Below are 20,167 nucleotides of genomic sequence, written 5' to 3'. Positions count from 1 at the left end.
TTAGCCAAGTGACCAAAGTTAGCGAAGTAACTCAAGTAAGTGAAGGAAGCCAAGTTAGCCAAGTGACCTAAGTTATCCAAGTAACTCAAGTAAGTGAAGGAAGCCAAGTTAGCCAAGTGATCCAAGTAACCCAAGTAACTCAAGTAACTCAAGTAAGTGAATGAAGCCAAGTTAATCAAGTGACCTAAGTTATTGGAAAGCATTAAATAACAACTACTGTAGCCCTAAGTACTTCATGTAATATAACACAAACTATAACCCAAATATAAACGAACAGCACCCCCTATAGTAGACCCCTACACACCCATGTAAACCCCTATTTACCTACTAGAAGATGGTTTTCCATGTTCTATAAGAAAATAATGCACGCTTGAGGTCTATAAAAGCTGCTAGTGGATGCCCGAGCCGTCAGGCGAGGGCATTCAGCTGCTTTTCTAGACCTCAAAAGTGCATTATTTTCTTATAGGACATAGGAAAACCATCTTCTAGTAGGTTTAGAATATAGCATTAAAAAGAGCACAGGACTTACAAGACTCGCGGCCGCTCACGGCATTTACAAACGCACGCAACATTGGTAAAAGTGAAAGTTTAGTTTATTCTTTTCTTTGGCGGCTTCTTTATAAAAAATAGGGCCCCAATGGGTCCATGTGTTTTGCTGCTAGAGCAAAGTCTTAGGGAACATGTTGATGAAAGACAAGTGAGTCGAGATTGAAATCCAACGTCTTTTATTGTCTGTCACTTGTGTGCAGGTTAATAATTGCACTATATTGTAGTCACTTTGTGTTAATTCAATCCTGATAATTTTACTGATCAATGTTATGTTGAAATCAAAGACAGCAAACATAATTTAATTACTAGTAAGTTAACGTAATGTCTGACATGATTGTCTCTTTGATAAAAAACAGTAACTCTTAACATAAAAAAATCTCAATGAACTCAATGTGATTCTTTTAGTGGCGTTATCTCACTGGTTACGGTTAGTTGTATTTGGAATCATTGTCACAATGGTAGCGTTTTAACAACAACGAAAAAGACAGAATCTATTGACCTTATAAGAACTCAATGTGATATATTTATTAGTGACAAGACAGTGGTTCTTTAACCACTTTTACCCAAATTAAACACTGGAACAACTAACTCTTAACAAACTTGTTGTGTCACCCTGAGTTAAATATGCAAAATTCAGAAATTATAAATAATCGCACGCGCACCGGCGTACAACAACAGAAAGACGGCGTTGAACGTAACGCAAAGTTCATTTTGAAAGCGAAAGTTTACAAATAATTATTATCATTCGTCAGTCATCCCTTCACGCATGAACACTCGTCGAATTTCAGTGTCTTCACAACAAGATCGGAAGATCGATAAGGACCAATTTTTGATTCTGCGAAAGTTCGTTTTCTTAAAGTTTTAGAAATTTGTGAAGTTGGAGGATTCACTGAGGACTGCGTAGCCGAAGATGCAGTGGCTCGCTGGACATCAAATTCTATTTTTCACGGCGTTTAATTAATCTTCACAAAATAAACATGTGGCGCCAGCGCGTCTGGCAGTCAAAAATTCATTTTTCAAAAAACTTTCCCTTTCCAGCTATTTTAGCGGGGCTTATACTATAGTACCTACCTGTCAGTCGTAGAAAAGCTGAAATTTAAGGATGAACTGTTTATTAAATGAAGACCGTATTATTTTTTAATAACTAGTAAACAAACTGGTCGTCACGCATTTAAACACGAACTGACGAATGTTGCATCTGATGCAGTGAATCTGGTGAATGAGAACTTCCTTTAATATTTCTTTGTTTTCGACGGTGTGCAACACTGAATAAGTTTCTTTCCCATTGTGATGTTACTAGTATTAATTCGTTTCTAGCTGTCTTTTATATAGCTCGAATACAGCTACAATTAGCGGTGCAGCCTACCAGCATGGTATATTCCTTTCCAGCTGTCTTTGCGTGACAAGTTACACGTTCATACATTTTATTTTAAAATATGAAGTTCAGAGTTAATACAGTACTAGTATGCTGTAGACAGTGTAGACAAGGTGAGGGTAAGTTTATTTTCAAAGCGAAAGTTTACAAACTGTGCACTAACCGGTCCTTTGGAGAAAATATTTATGACCTTCGGCGAGGTTCCAAGTCTTCGCTCTTTTCGTAAATGATGAAAACTGCAGAATAATTTTCTCATAAAACTGGAGTGGTCGCGCCACAGTTTGTTTTCTTTCCCAATGCGATATACTTTTAAATCGGTTTTCTGTTTTCCAACGTGTCCAACGTGGTTTGCGTTCGAATACTTTGGCCCGTAACTTCGAATGCGATCAGCGCTACGGTTCATTGGTTTCGATTTTGTTTGTTCATGGATTTGATTGACATCGGTAGTTCAGATTTCTCCTCTGTTACGGCACTTACACCTTACGGCACTTATACCTTACGGCACAAACTTCAGCTCTCAATGTGTTTTGCTTGCAGCCATTGCGGCTGCAGCAAAACACAAAAATAGGGCCCCAATGGGTCCATGTGTTTTGCTGCTAGAGCAAAGTCTTAGGGAACATGTTGATGAAAGACAAGTGAGTCGAGATTGAAATCCAACGTCTTTTATTGTCTGTCACTTGTGTGCAGGTTAATAATTGCACTATATTGTAGTCACTTTGTGTTAATTCAATCCTGATAATTTTACTGATCAATGTTATGTTGAAATCAAAGACAGCAAACATAATTTAATTACTAGTAAGTTAACGTAATGTCTGACATGATTGTCTCTTTGATAAAAAACAGTAACTCTTAACATAAAAAAATCTCAATGAACTCAATGTGATTCTTTTAGTGGCGTTATCTCACTGGTTACGGTTAGTTGTATTTGGAATCATTGTCACAATGGTAGCGTTTTAACAACAACGAAAAAGACAGAATCTATTGACCTTATAAGAACTCAATGTGATATATTTATTAGTGACAAGACAGTGGTTCTTTAACCACTTTTACCCAAATTAAACACTGGAACAACTAACTCTTAACAAACTTGTTGTGTCACCCTGAGTTAAATATGCAAAATTCAGAAATTATAAATAATCGCACGCGCACCGGCGTACAACAACAGAAAGACGGCGTTGAACGTAACGCAAAGTTCATTTTGAAAGCGAAAGTTTACAAATAATTATTATCATTCGTCAGTCATCCCTTCACGCATGAACACTCGTCGAATTTCAGTGTCTTCACAACAAGATCGGAAGATCGATAAGGACCAATTTTTGATTCTGCGAAAGTTCGTTTTCTTAAAGTTTTAGAAATTTGTGAAGTTGGAGGATTCACTGAGGACTGCGTAGCCGAAGATGCAGTGGCTCGCTGGACATCAAATTCTATTTTTCACGGCGTTTAATTAATCTTCACAAAATAAACATGTGGCGCCAGCGCGTCTGGCAGTCAAAAATTCATTTTTCAAAAAACTTTCCCTTTCCAGCTATTTTAGCGGGGCTTATACTATAGTACCTACCTGTCAGTCGTAGAAAAGCTGAAATTTAAGGATGAACTGTTTATTAAATGAAGACCGTATTATTTTTTAATAACTAGTAAACAAACTGGTCGCCACGCATTTAAACACGAACTGACGAATGTTGCATCTGATGCAGTGAATCTGGTGAATGAGAACTTCCTTTAATATTTCTTTGTTTTCGACGGTGTGCACCACTGAATAAGTTTCTTTCCCATTGTGATGTTACTAGTATTAATTCGTTTCTAGCTGTCTTTTATATAGCTCGAATACAGCTACAATTAGCGGTGCAGCCTACCAGCATGGTATATTCCTTTCCAGCTGTCTTTGCGTGACAAGTTACACGTTCATACATTTTATTTTAAAATATGAAGTTCAGAGTTAATACAGTACTAGTATGCTGTAGACAGTGTAGACAAGGTGAGGGTAAGTTTATTTTCAAAGCGAAAGTTTACAAACTGTGCACTAACCGGTCCTTTGGAGAAAATATTTATGACCTTCGGCGAGGTTCCAAGTCTTCGCTCTTTTCGTAAATGATGAAAACTGCAGAATAATTTTCTCATAAAACTGGAGTGGTCGCGCCACAGTTTGTTTTCTTTCCCAATGCGATATACTTTTAAATCGGTTTTCTGTTTTCCAACGTGTCCAACGTGGTTTGCGTTCGAATACTTTGGCCCGTAACTTCGAATACGATCAGCGCTACGGTTCATTGGTTTCGATTTTGTTTGTTCATGGATTTGATTGACATCGGTAGTTCAGATTTCTCCTCTGTTACGGCACTTACACCTTACACCTTACGGTCCTTACGGCACAAACTTCAGCTCTCAATGTGTTTTGCTTGCAGCCATTGCGGCTGCAGCAAAACACAATAAACCAAGATACCATTTCATTTATATTTCCTATTTATATAGTCCTTTCGCCAACTACAAAAGATTCTCACAAAGCCGACAAATCTAGTTGAAATATTTACGCATTCAAGTTTGGTTAATAAGCCTACTTCAATTTCATTCAAATGAAAAATTTTCATGCTTTCGTTTTGCAGCAAGTTTTTCCAATTCGCCTCTTATTTCGATTTAAAAAGAACAAAAGTGGAGTGTTCTGTCTTTAGATTGTGGCTAAAAAAGGTTTCTTACCTCAAAGCGTTTCTAGAGTCCGGCTTGTTTTGCTAAATAATTTCCAATTAATTTCGGGCAGTTCACGACAAAATTTAGTGGCGTATAGAACTCCAAAGAAAAACAACAAATTTCAACGATTCTTTCTTCAACTGTCGCTTCTTTGGCACTGTCTTACTTCCATTTAAGCAGGTAAAACGTTTCTGATAAAAACTTGCTGCTTTAAAGCATCATTTAAACAACAAAACAAGAGAATAGAGGCGAAGTCGACGAAGTCGTTCAGGCGAAATTCGACAAACAATTCATACATCCGGGGTACCGGGCTTCTATAGTTTTCAGCTATCTGAGCTATGTTCTATTAAAAATAATGCCCGCTAGAAATCCATCGCGCGTATACAGCGGCTATATTCTAAACAACCATATTTACCCCTATATAGCCATGCTAACCCCTGTATAGTCCTGTCTACCCCTATACAACCCTGTAAACCGGCCTTATACAGCCATGTTAGAATTTTCCTAAGTTATTCAAGTAACTCAAGTAAGTGAAGGACCATAATGCACTTGTATCCATTAAGTACCCACAATGCAATGTGGGTATTCAATGCACTCATGGCATTCACCCATGAAGTATATACCCTGGGAGCGGTCACTTCCGCGATCATACTATACCGATCATGTACGATTTTAGTTGACTACCATGGAGTCAGATGTTCATGTGAGTCTAGATAGTACAAGGTAGCTGTTCTTCATCAAAGTATAATTCATTAACCAGTAAAACTAGAACGCATAATGGCGTGCGGACGTGGGCAAACGTCCAATGCAGCAAGCAGCGTCGAAGAGCAGAAAGATCAGGAGCATATCAATGTCATGTTTCTCTGCGACGAGTGGAAGTCTTCAAAGGGTGGTTTGTCCACTTTCAACAGAGAATTTGCTGTTAATTTGGCAAAAACAGCGACTGACAGCATCAAAGTTCACTGTTACGTCTCGCAAAGCGATGAGCTCAGTAAACAAGATGCCAGACAACATGGAGTGAATATAATTACTGCTCGAAGTATTCCCGGATCAACCGATCAAATAGATTGGTTGAAAATTCCACCCCCGGAACTTCCCAATCCTGACATTGTGATCGGACATGGAAGGAAATTTGGGACTCCTGCCTACTTCATTGTCCAAACTGCAAAGTGCAAGTGGGTGCATTTTGTCCATGTGTTTTGTGAAGACCTTGGAAAGTACAAAGTAACACAAAGTGCTTCAGTTGATACAATCGAAGAAAATGAGAAGAAGCATAAAAGTGAAATTGAGCTGTGTAAAGCAGCAGATTTAGTTGTTGCTGTGGGTTCACGACTACAAGAGAAGTACAGTAGAAGTCTTCTAAATGTTAAAGTGGAGATCATCACTCCTGGGATTATAGAAAAGTTTTCCAATGAATCATCACAACTGGTCAAAGACAGATCAGTGGTAAAAAAGTTCAATGTTTTTATGTTTGGTAGAGCAAACTTTGAAGATCTTACCCTGAAAGGTTATGATATTATTGCAAATGCCATTGGATCCCTTGACAAGATGTTTGAGCTAACATTTGTTGGCTCATCTTCCGGTGAACACCGAAAGATTGAACAGTGGTTTCTTGACAACACGTCCATAAGCCGCAACCAAATTACAATCCGCAGCTATTGCAGTGAACAAGATGAACTTAAGATGATGTTTCACGAGTCAGACATGGTTGCGCTTCCGTCTCGCACAGAAGGGTTTGGGTTGGTTGCCCTGGAAGCCATTTCTGCTGGTATTCCTGTTCTTGTTGCTGGCGAATCTGGAATAGCTGAGGCTTTGCAAGAAGTAGAAGGTGGGAAGTCTGTTGTTGTTGAATCAGATGATGCTAGTGAGTGGGCTCGAAGGATCCAGCAGTTGTCCAACCAAAGTCCAGAAGAGCGACAAAACAGTGCCAAGATGCTCAGAGAGAACTACAACAAAGTTAACTGTTGGAGCAATGAATGTGAGAAATTTAAAAGGATGTTTCAGGAGTTAGTGGAAAGCGTTAATCAAAATGGTAGGTTTGTTTAACCTTTTTGTCCCATTATTAATTTTTTTGGTGCACCCACTTCTTAGCCTGAGTGGCACACATTTAAAGGGAAGGAAGGGGTGAAAGGAGACCACAAACCACATGAGCACCTGCACAAAACATTAAGCAAATAACAGAGGTGTCAAAAGTGGTGTGGTACTGATTAGATCAGTTTGACAGCCAGACATTTCGCAGCTTACTGAGTTTTGCATAAGTAATAAGGGGCAAAAACGATAACTTCCTTGCAGGCATTTTCTTCCTTTCCTCTTCTGATCCTGCTTCATGCTTCTCGTTTTTTCCACTTCCTCCCCTTTGATTGCCTGCTACACAGGCCACTATTTGATAACTGGAGCAGTGAAAACTTAAAAACAGCTTTCTTAATAAGGTCACCCTCTGTTATATAATAAGCCAGGACCATGTATTCTATGTATCCCATGCTGAATGCTGAAGGTGCATACATGTACTTGACCATACAAAGGTTTTAAAGGCTACACCAAAGCAGGTCATTATTTATTGTAAATGGCATACCAGGTTACGTCATCCCCTTATACTGTACCAGCCCTGCTGTACCTTGATCACATCTTCATAAAAAAAATGCCAAAGATCAACTATAAGATCAAGTCCTCTTGTTTTATAAAGAATGTACATGTGATTAATATGCATTGCATGTATTAGATTAAAAAAAGGCAAGAGAGAGCTTTTGCTTTTCTTTTAAACTAGAGTTACATGTCTGTAAAAAATGCTTACAAGTTCAAGGAATTTCTTAAAGCAACCTTGAATTCCCTGTTAAAAAACTGTACATGCTAGATGATGCTCCCTATTTTGCTTTATTCAGCTGGCTACATTGAAAAATAATGCAAAATTATTTACACCAAAATGTATAATCCATGGTATTGAGGTGCTAACAGTGATGTGTTTACATTCATTACAAAGCTATCAATGATCAGCAATCTAACCAAAATTATCATCCGGATCAGTCTACAGGCTCCTTCTCCTCTGTCCATCTTCCTTCCCAGATTACGGTCCATTGCATTTGCCAATTATTTTTTCTTTTCTTTTTCCAGTAAAAATTAAGTTTGCTCTTTAGCTAAGACATTGACTACACATGAAATTAACGTAATGTAGCTAATTACAGTTTTGAATTAAATATATGGACTTAAAATTGTCCTGAATTGTTTTTTAAATTCGTCTCAACAGCTTTGAAAATAAGTATTAATGTGGAAACCATGAAACCAGCAGAACACACCACACAGGATAGAACTCCCCCTGATGATAAGCACCAGGAAGCATCTGCAACACCTATGTTATCAGAAGATACCCAACCTTTGTCTTCTGGGGGTGAAGCTCTCCAAACACTTAATGTCATTCCGACAGCAGAGGAACTCTTTCGTTCAATTGTTTCAAATTTCTGGCAGACTACACAACCGAGCAGCATGGATGAGCATTATAATTTCTTGGCATATGCAAAAGAAATGCGACTTGTTATCACAGGTGTTAATGTAGGAAGTTTGGTGATAACTGTGAAGTGTGATTCTCTCCAGATCCTGGAAGCTCTGTGGAAAGACTATTCATCTGGCCATCTTGGTAAAGTGGTGCAAAGATGTTTCGTGACAGAAGAGATCTTGGGGGAATTTAGCCTTGCAGAGCTGAAGCTAAAAACAACAATCTTGGAAGAAGAGTATAAAGCATACAAACTGTACTTTGAGAAAAACTCAGCAAGAGGTTAGTTTTTAAATATGTTTTCCTCATAATAAAATATTTAGTAATTTGTTTTTTTTTTAGTCTACCTATTAATATCAATATAATGATTAATAATCAATTAAAAGCAATGTTTTTGTTCTACAGTGTTGCAAACTTGGCAATAATGAAGGAGCTTACCATAACCATATAACAAAACAACTAATTAATTTCAATTAGGCGTGTACATTGATTAAATCATGAAGGCCAACTCACAGGGTGGCAAGGGGTTTTCGCGTGACGCGTGATGCCCCCAAAATTAGCAGCGTGATTCGTGATGGAGCCAAAATAAGCCGCGTGATGCGGGACTGGACATCACAATGTGATGCGTGATTTGACTATTTTACAAGAGCGTGACACGTGATTTACTTCAAGGTTGTCCGTGATATTTAAAGCTCTTCAAATTAAATAAAATACATTTAAATGAAGGTCAATAAAGAGGCTCGCTGGTTTCAATTCTGGAACTTAGCTTTATTTTAAATAACTTCGCCAGTCTTCAAATTTGTCCAAAAAACAATTTAGTAATTTAATGTTCAAAAATTAACAATAACAGGCAACCAATCCAAGAAATTTTGCCTACAATGTAATTTTCAATAATACATCATCAAAAAGTTGAAATCCTCCAAAATTAGCGAAGCACACTTTCTTATTTTTACGTGATGCGTGATTGTTTAAAAATGTTCTCCGTAATACGTGATTTAACTCAAAAATTCAACGTGATGCGTGATTGGTACCCCCCTTTGCCACCCTGAACTCATTAGTCCATCTTTAACTTCAAAGGTCAATGTGAGAGTGAAGTTCAGCCAGAAGAAAAACAAGGCCTTATTAATGATGAACAGATTTTAACAGAGACATGTGATGAAAACGATTTCCCAACGGAAACAGAGGAAGATGATTTAGTACCAGATGCTGAAGGTGCATGTACAAGTAGTGTAAATTGTAACAAACTTCAATGAATGGGTACACACAACAATGCTTCCTCAAATTTTTGGCTTAATTGAACATTGCCAAAACAACTCCAAATTTGGGAAACAGCACGCAATTCCATGCAAAATTTGTAGCTGTTTTGACAATGTTCAATTGTAATTAACCAATAATTCAAGGGGACATTGTTGTGTGCACCCATTTAATTATCTTCAAAAGTGTTTTTTTTTTTCTTTCTTTCTTCCTCCCCATCTCAATGTTAGCTCCCAAACATATATACCTTATTCTTACTAATTTTTGCGATTTCCAAATAATCGCGAAATTAAATACCCACACAAAAAAAAGCGAATTTTAAACACGCGAAAATTAATACCATTTTTTGTATCAAAACAATAAAAATAATAACAATGTTATTATTAAGTCCGCACGAAAATTAGTAAGAATAAGGTATTTGCACAGGGTTCAATGTTAAAAGGGACCTCTGAAATGTTTCCAAGTGACAGTGATAAATTTTAAGGCTTAAGTATCTGCATTATTGTATCCTTTTTTGGTAAGCGTTCCAACTACATTTTTCTATAGTTGTAACTTAAACTGTGTTTTAGAGAAGCTGACAAGGTTATCAGCTTCTTAAACGTTGGAAATCCCTGTCATTTGTTGCTCTGCAAACCATGTCTTACAACTGGGCCTGGGGCAAGCCCATCTCAAAATGATGGTGTTTTTAGTTTTGTTGGCAAGTTAAGGCACACACCCCTACACATGTGGCCAATGATAGCATGGCCAAAATAACTGCTTTATTTTGTGTTTCCAGAAAATATCCATACAATCATGTAACTTCCCCATAGTCCATTTTTGCAGATATGGCGACCATATTGATCTCACCACAGAGCATCTTGAAATGCTTATTGAAATGATTTATTCCTTTATTGTGACAATTTTGCAATAACCACAATAAAAAAAAAATAAGTTGTTAACTATTATAGGATGTCCTCGGAGCAGAATTGCCACTAAAACTGCAAAACGGACCATAGGGGATCATTGCATTGGAAATTCCTGGGCGGGGGGGAGGGGGGGATGCCCAGGGAATCTAAAAAACCAAATTTTAGAAGAAAAGTGTCAACCTAAACTGGAATTTCCAGAGTGGACGAGGGGTCTGAACCAAAAGAGGGTATGGATAATATTTCCTGGAACAACACATCATTAAATAAGTTAAATATGACAGTTTTAAACTTTAAGTCTGAGCTTGGAGTTCAGCTAGGGCCTAGTTCTAAGCTCTGTAAGCTTCTTGTTACTTTTTGTATTTTATAATACTTTGAGATGTACATGACATCATGATAGCCACCTCACTAGTGTCTTTTGTTTTCAAAGATCACTGTGAAAGTGTTGCTTTACAGAGGGATAAATCAACCAATTTTACAAAAGAGAATATTTCAACAAAAACAGATGATGAAGATGGTTTTGTATCAGATGACAAAGGTACATGACATTGTATAAAATCGTTTATACTAAATTATTATATGGTTACTTTAAATAAATTGCCAAACTAGCTAAAAAAGTGTTTTACACCCTCTTATCGCTTCTAAAACTTGGCATTTCTTTGTCATTCATTGTTTTCCAAATAATGTCTTTTTGTCATCATATTTGATAACCTGTACAGTGTGCATTAATTGATTACATTATGATGGCTCACTCATAAGTCTCTCTTTATCTTTTTAGGTCAATTGGAAAGTGCAGCTGTGCTGGGCAAGAAACCAACCCATTTCACTAAAGAAAAGATTTTAACCCAAAGAGATGAAGATAAAGATGATTCAGGTATATGTACACAGTGAACATGTTAATGCTACACTTAATACAGGCATGCCCAAACGGCTAATGCTAAGTTTTTTACAAGCTGTACTCATAATCAACTTACAAGTTGATATGGGGATTCCTTTGTCTTTTATTGTATTGTGTGGTTCCAGAAAATATCCATACCCCCACCACAGAGGGAATTGGAAATTCCAGAGGGGTGGGGGGGTCAGGAAATTCCGAAGGGGAGGGGGGTTGCCAGTGAAATTATGTTTCCAGACGGTCAAGTTTGAGGCAGTGCCAACTAGTTTCAAAATCGTTTCTTACCTACTCTACAAATGTTTTACATAGCAAAAATAGCACCCTGGGTTCTTGATTCACAATCGTTTTACATTTAAAACGGGGTTTCTTTCTCCTGAAAGCACACTGAAAGCAAACAATTTCACTGAAATCCTCCATGCTCGTCAGTGGAAGCGGCCGCCATTACTTGTCACCAGTCCCCCGAAACCTGTCACGTGGTTTGACCGAAATGCACTGGTGTCAAGCATTGCTTGTTTCACGTTCGATCGAAGGAAAATCGTCCTTGTTTGTGAAAAGTTTCTCGTTTATTGGCGATGAAAATAGTGTAATGATGTCAAAAACTCGAGATTTACTTGTTCTTGTTATTTTTGGCTATTTGTTTGTAATTTTCCTGTTAAATTTTGCTTTCTCAGCGAGCATTAGCGATTTTGCGATCACATCTACGGTGAATGTTTATATCAACACTTTTCAAATCCGTGTTCTGATGAGATATGTCCAGAAATGCACGCAATGACGAAAATGACGAATTTGGCGAAATTTCGCCAAAGTCTAAGATTTGAGCGAACGAGCTCAAGAGGAGGGGTACCACGAAAGCGGCGAATTCGACGAAAACGACGAAAATGACGAATTTGGCGAAATTTCGCCAAAGTCTAAGATTTGAGCGAACGAGCTCGAGAGGAGGGGTACCACGAAAGCGGCGAATTCGACGAAAACGACGAAAATGACGAATTTGGCGAAATTTCGCCAAAGTCTAAGATTTGAGCGAACGAGCTCGAGAGGAGGGGTACCACGAAAGCGGCGAATTCGACGAAAACGACGAAAATGACGAATTTGGCGAAATTTCGCCAAAGTCTAAGATTTGAGCAAACGAGCTCGAGAGGAGGGGTACCACGAAAGCGGCGAATTCGATGAAAACGACGAATTTGGCGAAATTTCGCCAGCAAGGTTATGTCATTTAACTCAACCGATGCAGTGCTGACGAAAATGACGAAAATGACGAAAATGACGAATTCGACGAAATTTCGTCAAATTCGTCAAGCCAGCAAAGTTATGTCATTTAACTCAACAACTGGAAATGTGCATACATACATGAATGACTAATTTGGCGAAATTTCGCCAAAGTCTAAGATTTGAGCGAACGAGCTCGAGAGGAGGGGTACCACGATAGCGGCGAATTCGACGAAAACGACGAATTCGACGAAAATGACGAATTTGGCGAAATTTCGCCAAAGTCTAAGATTTGAGCGAACGAGCTCGAGAGGAGGGGTACCACGAAAGCGGCAAATTCAACGAAAACGACGAATTCAACGAAATTTCACCAAAGTCGAAGATTTGAGCGAACAAGCTCGAGAGGAGGGGTACCACGAAAGCGCCGAATTCGACGAAAACGAGGAATTCGACGAAAGTAAGGATTTTGGCAAAGTTTTGCCAAAGTCGAAGATTTGTATAAACCGCAATGACATGATTATTAGCCAACAAGTTTATAGCATGAGTTGGCATAGTAAAACAATATAATAACGAAAAGGAAACTCACATGCCTACCGGTAAGTGTTCTTATGGATTTTGTCATTTCCATCTGCAGGTAACATAGTGTCTTGTAAAATTTTTCTATCTTGTTACTAATATTCTTATACTTGGAGGAGTAGAATTATTGAAGCCATCACTGAAGTCAATCCACTGACTGATGTCTAAAATATTTGCCACAGGTTGTTGATGTGAAACTATTAAAAGTGAGTCCATCACACTTATAGGTTTTATCACACTCCTGACAGTTGTGAATTTAGTGGATGTACTCAATCTATATACAGGTGGCTCTTCAAGCTTTCTTTGTCCAACTGCGAAGAAATTTGCTGGCGTATTAATGCAGAATTTAGTCTTATTTTAAGAAGAAGAAATTCTGAATTCGCAACAGAGAACGCAGTGAAAGCTCGAGTTTCCTTGATGTAGTGTTATTTCCAGACTTTGCGTTTCACGTTAATAGTTGTTTGAACTGCATGAAGCTCACATCAATTGTGGTACTGGGAAGAACGGGTATATGTGTTTCACTCTGTGTGAAAACCAAAAAGCTTGGAATGTGCCACACCAAGTCTCCACTTACTTGAGAAATTAATTGTTCTTGAAAACACAACAATAATTAATGCCGCCATCTTGGAGGCAATTAGCTTACATGACGTACCTACCCATGGCGTAAGGGAAACCGCTGTGTGACACACATTGTAATCTCAGATTGCTCAGACTACGATCTTTATAAACAGCGGATTTTTTCTATAACACAAAATACGTCATGTAAGCTTTCTAATTCCAAGATGGCGGCAAACCATCGATTTCTTGGCGATTTCTGGGAGTGTAATGACCCTGGACTTTACTGGATTCCTTCGTTCTACACGCCTTCTTTTGGAAAGGTTAAAAGCAGTAAAACAAAAGGAAAAGGGTGATTCTTTCGTACAGTCAACTGCAGCCTTGTTACAATTCCATCACAAACACAATCTGGAATTCCCTAGAGCTGCATTATATCAATGACACTCTCCTCAGGACAGCAGGAAAGGCTGCATGGATACGAAAGATTCCTTGTACTTTCTTCTCCATGTTTACCTGACCATGTTTGAAGAACGAGACATACATACATGTACTTTTTTTAGCTGTTTACTTGTCCAATGTGTCAACATGTCAAGCCTGTGCAACTGGCATTCCTGATTTCGATAGAGCTTCAGTATATCAACGTCTCCTACGACAGCAGGAAATTCTGCATGGATAGGAAAGATGCCTAAACCAAATGAGGTTAATTGTTTTCATTGGAACATATATCTCATGAAGTTGGTAAGATTGCATAATTGAGTTGATTCTCATACAAATATGCAAATAGAATAACAGACCACAACAAAATTGTTGTTGTAATGTTTTAACCTGTGTCATGTCTAAAGAACGAGGGATTCATGTATGTATGCACATTTCCAGTTGTTGAGTTAAATGACATAACTTTGCTGGCTTGACAAAATTTCGTCAATTTCGTCATTTTCGTCAAATTCGTCAAATTCGTCAGCACTGCATGTTGTTGTAATGTTTTAACCAGTGTCATGTCTAAAGAACGAGTCATTCATGTATGTATGCACATTTCCAGTTGTTCAGTTAAATGACATAACTTTGCTGGCTTGACAAATTTGACGAAATTTCGTCAAATTCGTCAAATTCGTCATTTTCGCCAATTTCGTCAAATTCGTCAGCACTGCATGGGTTGAGATAAATGACATAACTTTGGTATTTTCGTCAAATTCGTCAGCACTGCATGGGTTGAGTTAAATGACATAACTTTGTCATGTCTAAAGAACGAGTCATTCATGTATGTATGCACATTTCCAGTTGTTGAGTTAAATGACATAACTTTGCTGGCTTGACGAATTTGACGAAATTTCGTCGAATTCGTCATTTTCGTCATTTTCGTCAGCACTGCATCGGTTGAGTTAAATGACATAACCTTGCTGGCTTAACGAATTTGACAAAATTTTGTCGAATTCGTCATTTTCGTCAATTTCGTCATTTTCGTCAAATTCGTCAGCACTGCATGTTGTTGTAATGTTTTAACCAGTGTCATGTCTAAAGAACGAGTCATTCATGTATGTATGCACATTTCCAGTTGTTCAGTTAAATGACATAACTTTGCTGGCTTGACGAATTTGACGAAATTTCGTCAAATTCGTCAAATTCGTCATTTTCGCCAATTTCGTCAAATTCGTCAGCACTGCATGGGTTGAGATAAATGACATAACTTTGGTATTTTCGTCAAATTCGTCAGCACTGCATGGGTTGAGTTAAATGACATAACTTTGTCATGTCTAAAGAACGAGTCATTCATGTATGTATGCACATTTCCAGTTGTTGAGTTAAATGACATAACTTTGCTGGCTTGACGAATTTGACGAAATTTCGTCGAATTCGTCATTTTCGTCATTTTCGTCATTTTCGTCAGCACTGCATCGGTTGAGTTAAATGACATAACCTTGCTGGCTTGACGAATTTGACAAAATTTTGTCGAATTCGTCATTTTCGTCAATTTCGTCATTTTCGTCAAATTCGTCAGCACTGCATGGGTGGAGTTAAATGATATAACTTTGCTGGCTTGACGAATTTGACGAAATTTTGTCGAATTCGTCATTTTCGCCAATTTCGTCAAATTCGTCAGCACTGCATGGGTTGAGTTAAATGACATAACTTTGCTGGCTTGACGAATTTGACGAAATTTCGTCGAATTCGTCATTTTCGCCAATTTCGTCAAATTCGTCAGCACTGCATGGGTTGAGTTAAATGACATAACTTTGCTGGCTTGATGAATTTGACGAAATTTCGTCGAATTCGTCATTTTCGCCAATTTCGTCAAATTCGTCAGCACTGCATGGGTTGAGTTAAATGACATAACTTTGCTGGCTTGACGAATTTGACGAAATTTCGTCAAATGACGAATTTGACGAAATTTCGTCAATTTCGTCATTTTCGTCGTTGCGTGCATTTCTGGACATAAGTGGTTCTGATACATTTAGCGGTTTTCCAAAGTGATTGGAATGAATGAAAAGGGGTGGATGGTTATACAACAAGGTAATTTGACAAGTGACTACCAGATATTTTGTCTGTTTACTTTTGAGGAAAATTCTGTATTTTGTCTTCAACAGTACATGTATGTATCGTTTTAACAGATCTTCCGATCGATCAGTTATACACTGTAACTGTTTACAAGAGAGGCGGCCTGAAATTTAGAGCATTGTACAATTTATCTTTTTTCCAGAGGGGCTGGGGCTAACCACAAGAAAACAGAGCCCCCTAAAGTTTTGTTTAGGGGGCTACAGCCCCTCCCCGAACTATATGCTATATGCAATGGGTTAGGTACATGTAAAAGTCAACTTGCAAGCCAAAGCAGGAATTTATCCAGGCATGTGCATTAATTCAACAGCCTGAGCTGTGACTCAAACAAACCTCACTGCAGCATTTCTTTCACTTACATTCAAACATTTATCATGAATATCATAGCACTATGTTCATATAGTGCACACTCTGATTGGTTGTAAAACGAACGGCACGGTTTGCAGCACCTGTCCACAAAAGTGGTTCAAAATAGCTCTACAGCTATTATATATACAGCTGAGATGCAGCATGATTTTTTGGTTAACAAAAAAATAAGGAACTACGTATCGATATCAGTTTTATTGCCTGTGATGTTTTTGTTATAACTGATATCTCAAGATGATGTTTGTTTATTCGTGTGTGAAAAGTATTTACTAACACAGTGATGAGCTAGTAAAACAAGAGGTTTCTTACCGGGAACTTTGTCAGAGCGATTTTTGCAGTGTACCATGGCAAGGGTACTGCGCAGTGCTTGACCCTAACTTTTTTGGATACTAGGCAATTGGCTTGTAGGTACAAATAATCACTAGCCCACAAGGACAAGTCACTAGCCCCACCCCCCCCCCCCCTTTAAAAAAAAAATTAAAACAGCCAAGTTTGAATCAGCTAATCTCTTAGCACTATATTTGTTTGAGTCCACACAAGTACATCTTTCCTTCACTGAGACGCAGCAACGATGCTATCATCCAACTCGGTTAAGAATTTCTTGACCGTGGATCACACTTCTTTTTCTTTTCATGCTGTGTGTGGTCCTCTGGTGAACAATGTAAATCTGGCTCACGATTATTGGCCCTTGAAGGCGGTTTTCTTGTAGGTAAAGTGTTACAAAAGCTTGAAATCATGCTCGCGCGGTCGCTCGTGCGAAAACCCCAAGATGGCCGACTTATTATGGCTCTCTCCCAGGTCCCTTTTGGGTGTCATGGAAGCGAGGACAGAGGGTCTTTTCCAAGATGTCAGGTTTGCGAGTTGATTGTACGATATAAATCCGTATGCGATGTGGGTCGCAAGCGCTCTGGTTTAAATTACTCAAGCTATGGAAACTAGATCCTGATGAAGGTTTCTGGGAGAAAAACTTCCCAAGTTATAGAGTTGTAGTTGATTTATTTTTCCACTAATCTTACTAGTCTATGGGCTAGTAGGAAAGTACTTTTACTAGCCAAGCATGAAATTTTACTAGTCCTGGGCTAGTGTACTAGCGTTAGTGTCGAGCACTGCTGCGGCGACAAAGTTGCCAAAAAAGACCTGGTTTTAGGCCTATAAAATTTTTCTTTGTGCTGGAGGCTGGACCTTTCATCGCAAGAAATTTTCCACTGCTTCATTAAATATTCATGGATCAATTTATTGAAAAGTGTGTGGGATCTTGTCTTGATTATGCGGGATTTTGTAGTGTGTGCAATGTGATGATGTAGGGGTTGGAGCAGTGAGATCAAACAGCGCTAGCGTTCTACTGACAGCAAAACAAAGATGAAATGTAAAAACCAGCGGAATGTGATTTTGCCAGCGTCCGCCATACACGTTTACTCTGCATTCCGTAAAATCCGATCAACGGCGCACATTCACAGAAGTAAATTGTTGTGCTGGCCACTTATCAAGCAAACTTATCAAAATAGTTTTGCCCAACAACAAAGAACAGCTATATAGCTAACCACAAGCAGACTGGAATGAAAGCTAACTGCAAGCAGACTGGAGTGAAAGCTAATCACAAGCAAACTGGAGTGAAAACTAGCCGCAAGCAAACTAGCTGGAGTAAAGGCTAACCACAAGAAAACAGAGCCCCCTAAAGTTTTGTTTAGGGGGCTACAGCCCCTCCCCGAACTATATGCTATATGCAATGGGTTAGGTACATGTAAAAGTCAACTTGATAATTTTTAAATGAATGGCTTTCAGCCTTTTACCCCAGAGTGTTTGTAATTTGATTGAAATTTGTAAATACATGTTCTTTCTCTTAGTTTGGGTATTCATTAATACGGTAAACAGTAATAATTAATATATAATATTATATGTTATTATATGTTATTATATTTACTAGGATAAACATTAACCTCCATTAATGGCACTTAAAGATACATTTACATGTGTGCGTGGTTATGCTCATACATTGACATCATCTGTTCTGGGAATTGAAGCAAAGAGGTTGAGGAAAATTGGGAGCTTTAGGTTTAAAGCCGGCCGCACACTTAAGCATCTAGCTGAGCTAACTGTCTCGCATGCCTGTTTGCTAAAATATTTCTCTCGTGTGTGGACATTTTTCATGAGAATTTTACCTTGCGAGGCCTTAAGGAAAATATCTATGGTGTTTGATACTTTTTGCCTTGAGAGGCAAACTCTTCAACGTGTGCGAGCGACCTGAGCTACTTGCTCAGCCAGAAATATCAACTGACCAATAAACACACGCAAAATGCTCACGTGATTTAACATGGCAGCTTCCGAATCAAACTTGCTAAGCACTTTCCTCACTGTCTGCGGTGAAATGTGCAGTGAATAAATAGCTGAGCAAACAGGCACGTAAGACGAATAGCTCAGCTAGTTGCTCTAGTGTGTGGCTGGCTTAAGGAACAAACCATGTCGATGAACAAGTATCTGTGCATAGTTTTGAAGCTGATGGTGGCTGCTAAATCCTTTGAAAAAATTTTCACAAGGCCACTCTCTGAGATCTCAGCCAAGCTGTCAAATTAATATTCTACTGGCATTTAAAATCAACAAAACGGCCTTTTCCTTAACTTCCTTATCCCTAATCTCCTAATCACTGTGCTTTGCACTTTCTTTTTGTGCTTCCACTCTTCTTTTTATGCATGACACATTTTGTTTCCCCTCCTTACCATCCCCTTTCTTTACTGACCTTGCCTGGTCATGCCATAATGTCAATTGCAGTCAATGCAATGAAGTCAATTGGTCAGATGATGAAGGCATAGTTATAATCTACACATGATGATCTCCTAATTCTACATGTCAGTATGACACATTTAATTGCTTTTGAAAAAAGTTTTGAATGCTAATTGTGCTGTTTATATTTTATTTTTAGGCTTTTCATCTTCTTCATCTTCTCGCGCTTCTTCCACCAGTAAAGTCTCACAAAAACCTGGTCAGGAAATATGGAGACAAAAGATGCAACATATAATTAGAGTGGGATTGGAGATGTTTGACGTCAGTTTACCTGAAGGACTACAAGACTATGTGACCTACTTGACCAACAAGATGTACAGTACTGCAGGTACTCACTAGCTTATATTGCATAGTTCCATAAAAATTATCCATATTATCTCCCCTGTGGAAGGGATTTTCCTTAGACCCCCCACCCCCTCTGGAATTCCAATTAAGCTTCATACATTTCCTTAAGGGTTTTGGCCTTTGAGACCCCTCCCACCCCCAGGAATCTCCAATCCCTTCTGTTGGCAGGGGGGGGGGGGGGGTATGGACATTTTCTGGAACCACACATTATTTCAAAATATAAACAGTTATGGTGTTTATCAAATGGAGTAGCAATATATTCGCAATGTTTATGTTTGTTCATATGCATTTTTGGGGCGATTTGAAGCATGCAAGAGCAGTTTTATCAGTTTAAGTTTTCGGCCTGTGTATAGAATACAAATATATATGAAAGGCGTGCAACCTTGACATCAAAGAATCGGGTACTGCTTCTGGAATTTAGCCGAAAAATATATTTTCTTAAATCGTTTTATAAGAGCTCTTGGTCTCCGAAAGAACAAGCTTCAAACTGTAGTCTGGCCTAATTTGAGTCCGATACGTTCGCGGATTTTTCTTTTAAAACTAGCTGAAATTTCAAATTAGGTCGTAAATTTGCCGATTTACTGTCAGGGCTCAAAATAACGGCCGGTCAACGGACAATGTGCGGCCAAGATGACAATTTGTCCGGACAAAGTTTC

General features: G+C 38.5%; 1 protein-coding gene across 4 annotated transcripts in view; it reads left to right on the top strand.

Moving 5' to 3' along the window:
- The first annotated feature begins 5,233 nt into the window (after positions 1-5,233).
- The window catches only part of LOC144632796 (uncharacterized), a 131,420-nt gene continuing 116,486 nt past the window's right edge, over positions 5,234-20,167 (top strand). For 2 of the 4 annotated variants that reach the window (XM_078491528.1, XM_078491527.1), the window contains exons 1-6: positions 5,234-6,635; positions 7,845-8,369; positions 9,165-9,299; positions 10,674-10,781; positions 11,022-11,117; positions 19,306-19,494. In XM_078491528.1, coding sequence (XP_078347654.1) covers positions 5,381-6,635; positions 7,845-8,369; positions 9,165-9,299; positions 10,674-10,781; positions 11,022-11,117; positions 19,306-19,494 — 2,308 coding nt within the window. In that variant the 5' untranslated portion in view covers positions 5,234-5,380. The remainder of the gene's footprint in view (positions 6,636-7,844; positions 8,370-9,164; positions 9,300-10,673; positions 10,782-11,021; positions 11,118-19,305; positions 19,495-20,167) is intronic. The other 2 variants (XM_078491529.1, XM_078491526.1) reach the window with 2 other exon arrangements.

This window comes from Oculina patagonica, chromosome 12, assembly GCF_052425735.1.
Source record: "Oculina patagonica isolate OP01 chromosome 12, crgOcupat, whole genome shotgun sequence".
NCBI classification, from domain to species: domain Eukaryota; kingdom Metazoa; phylum Cnidaria; class Anthozoa; order Scleractinia; family Oculinidae; genus Oculina; species Oculina patagonica.
The sequence above is the reverse complement of the archived record's forward strand: the minus strand, read 5'-3'. Positions and strand labels throughout refer to the sequence as shown.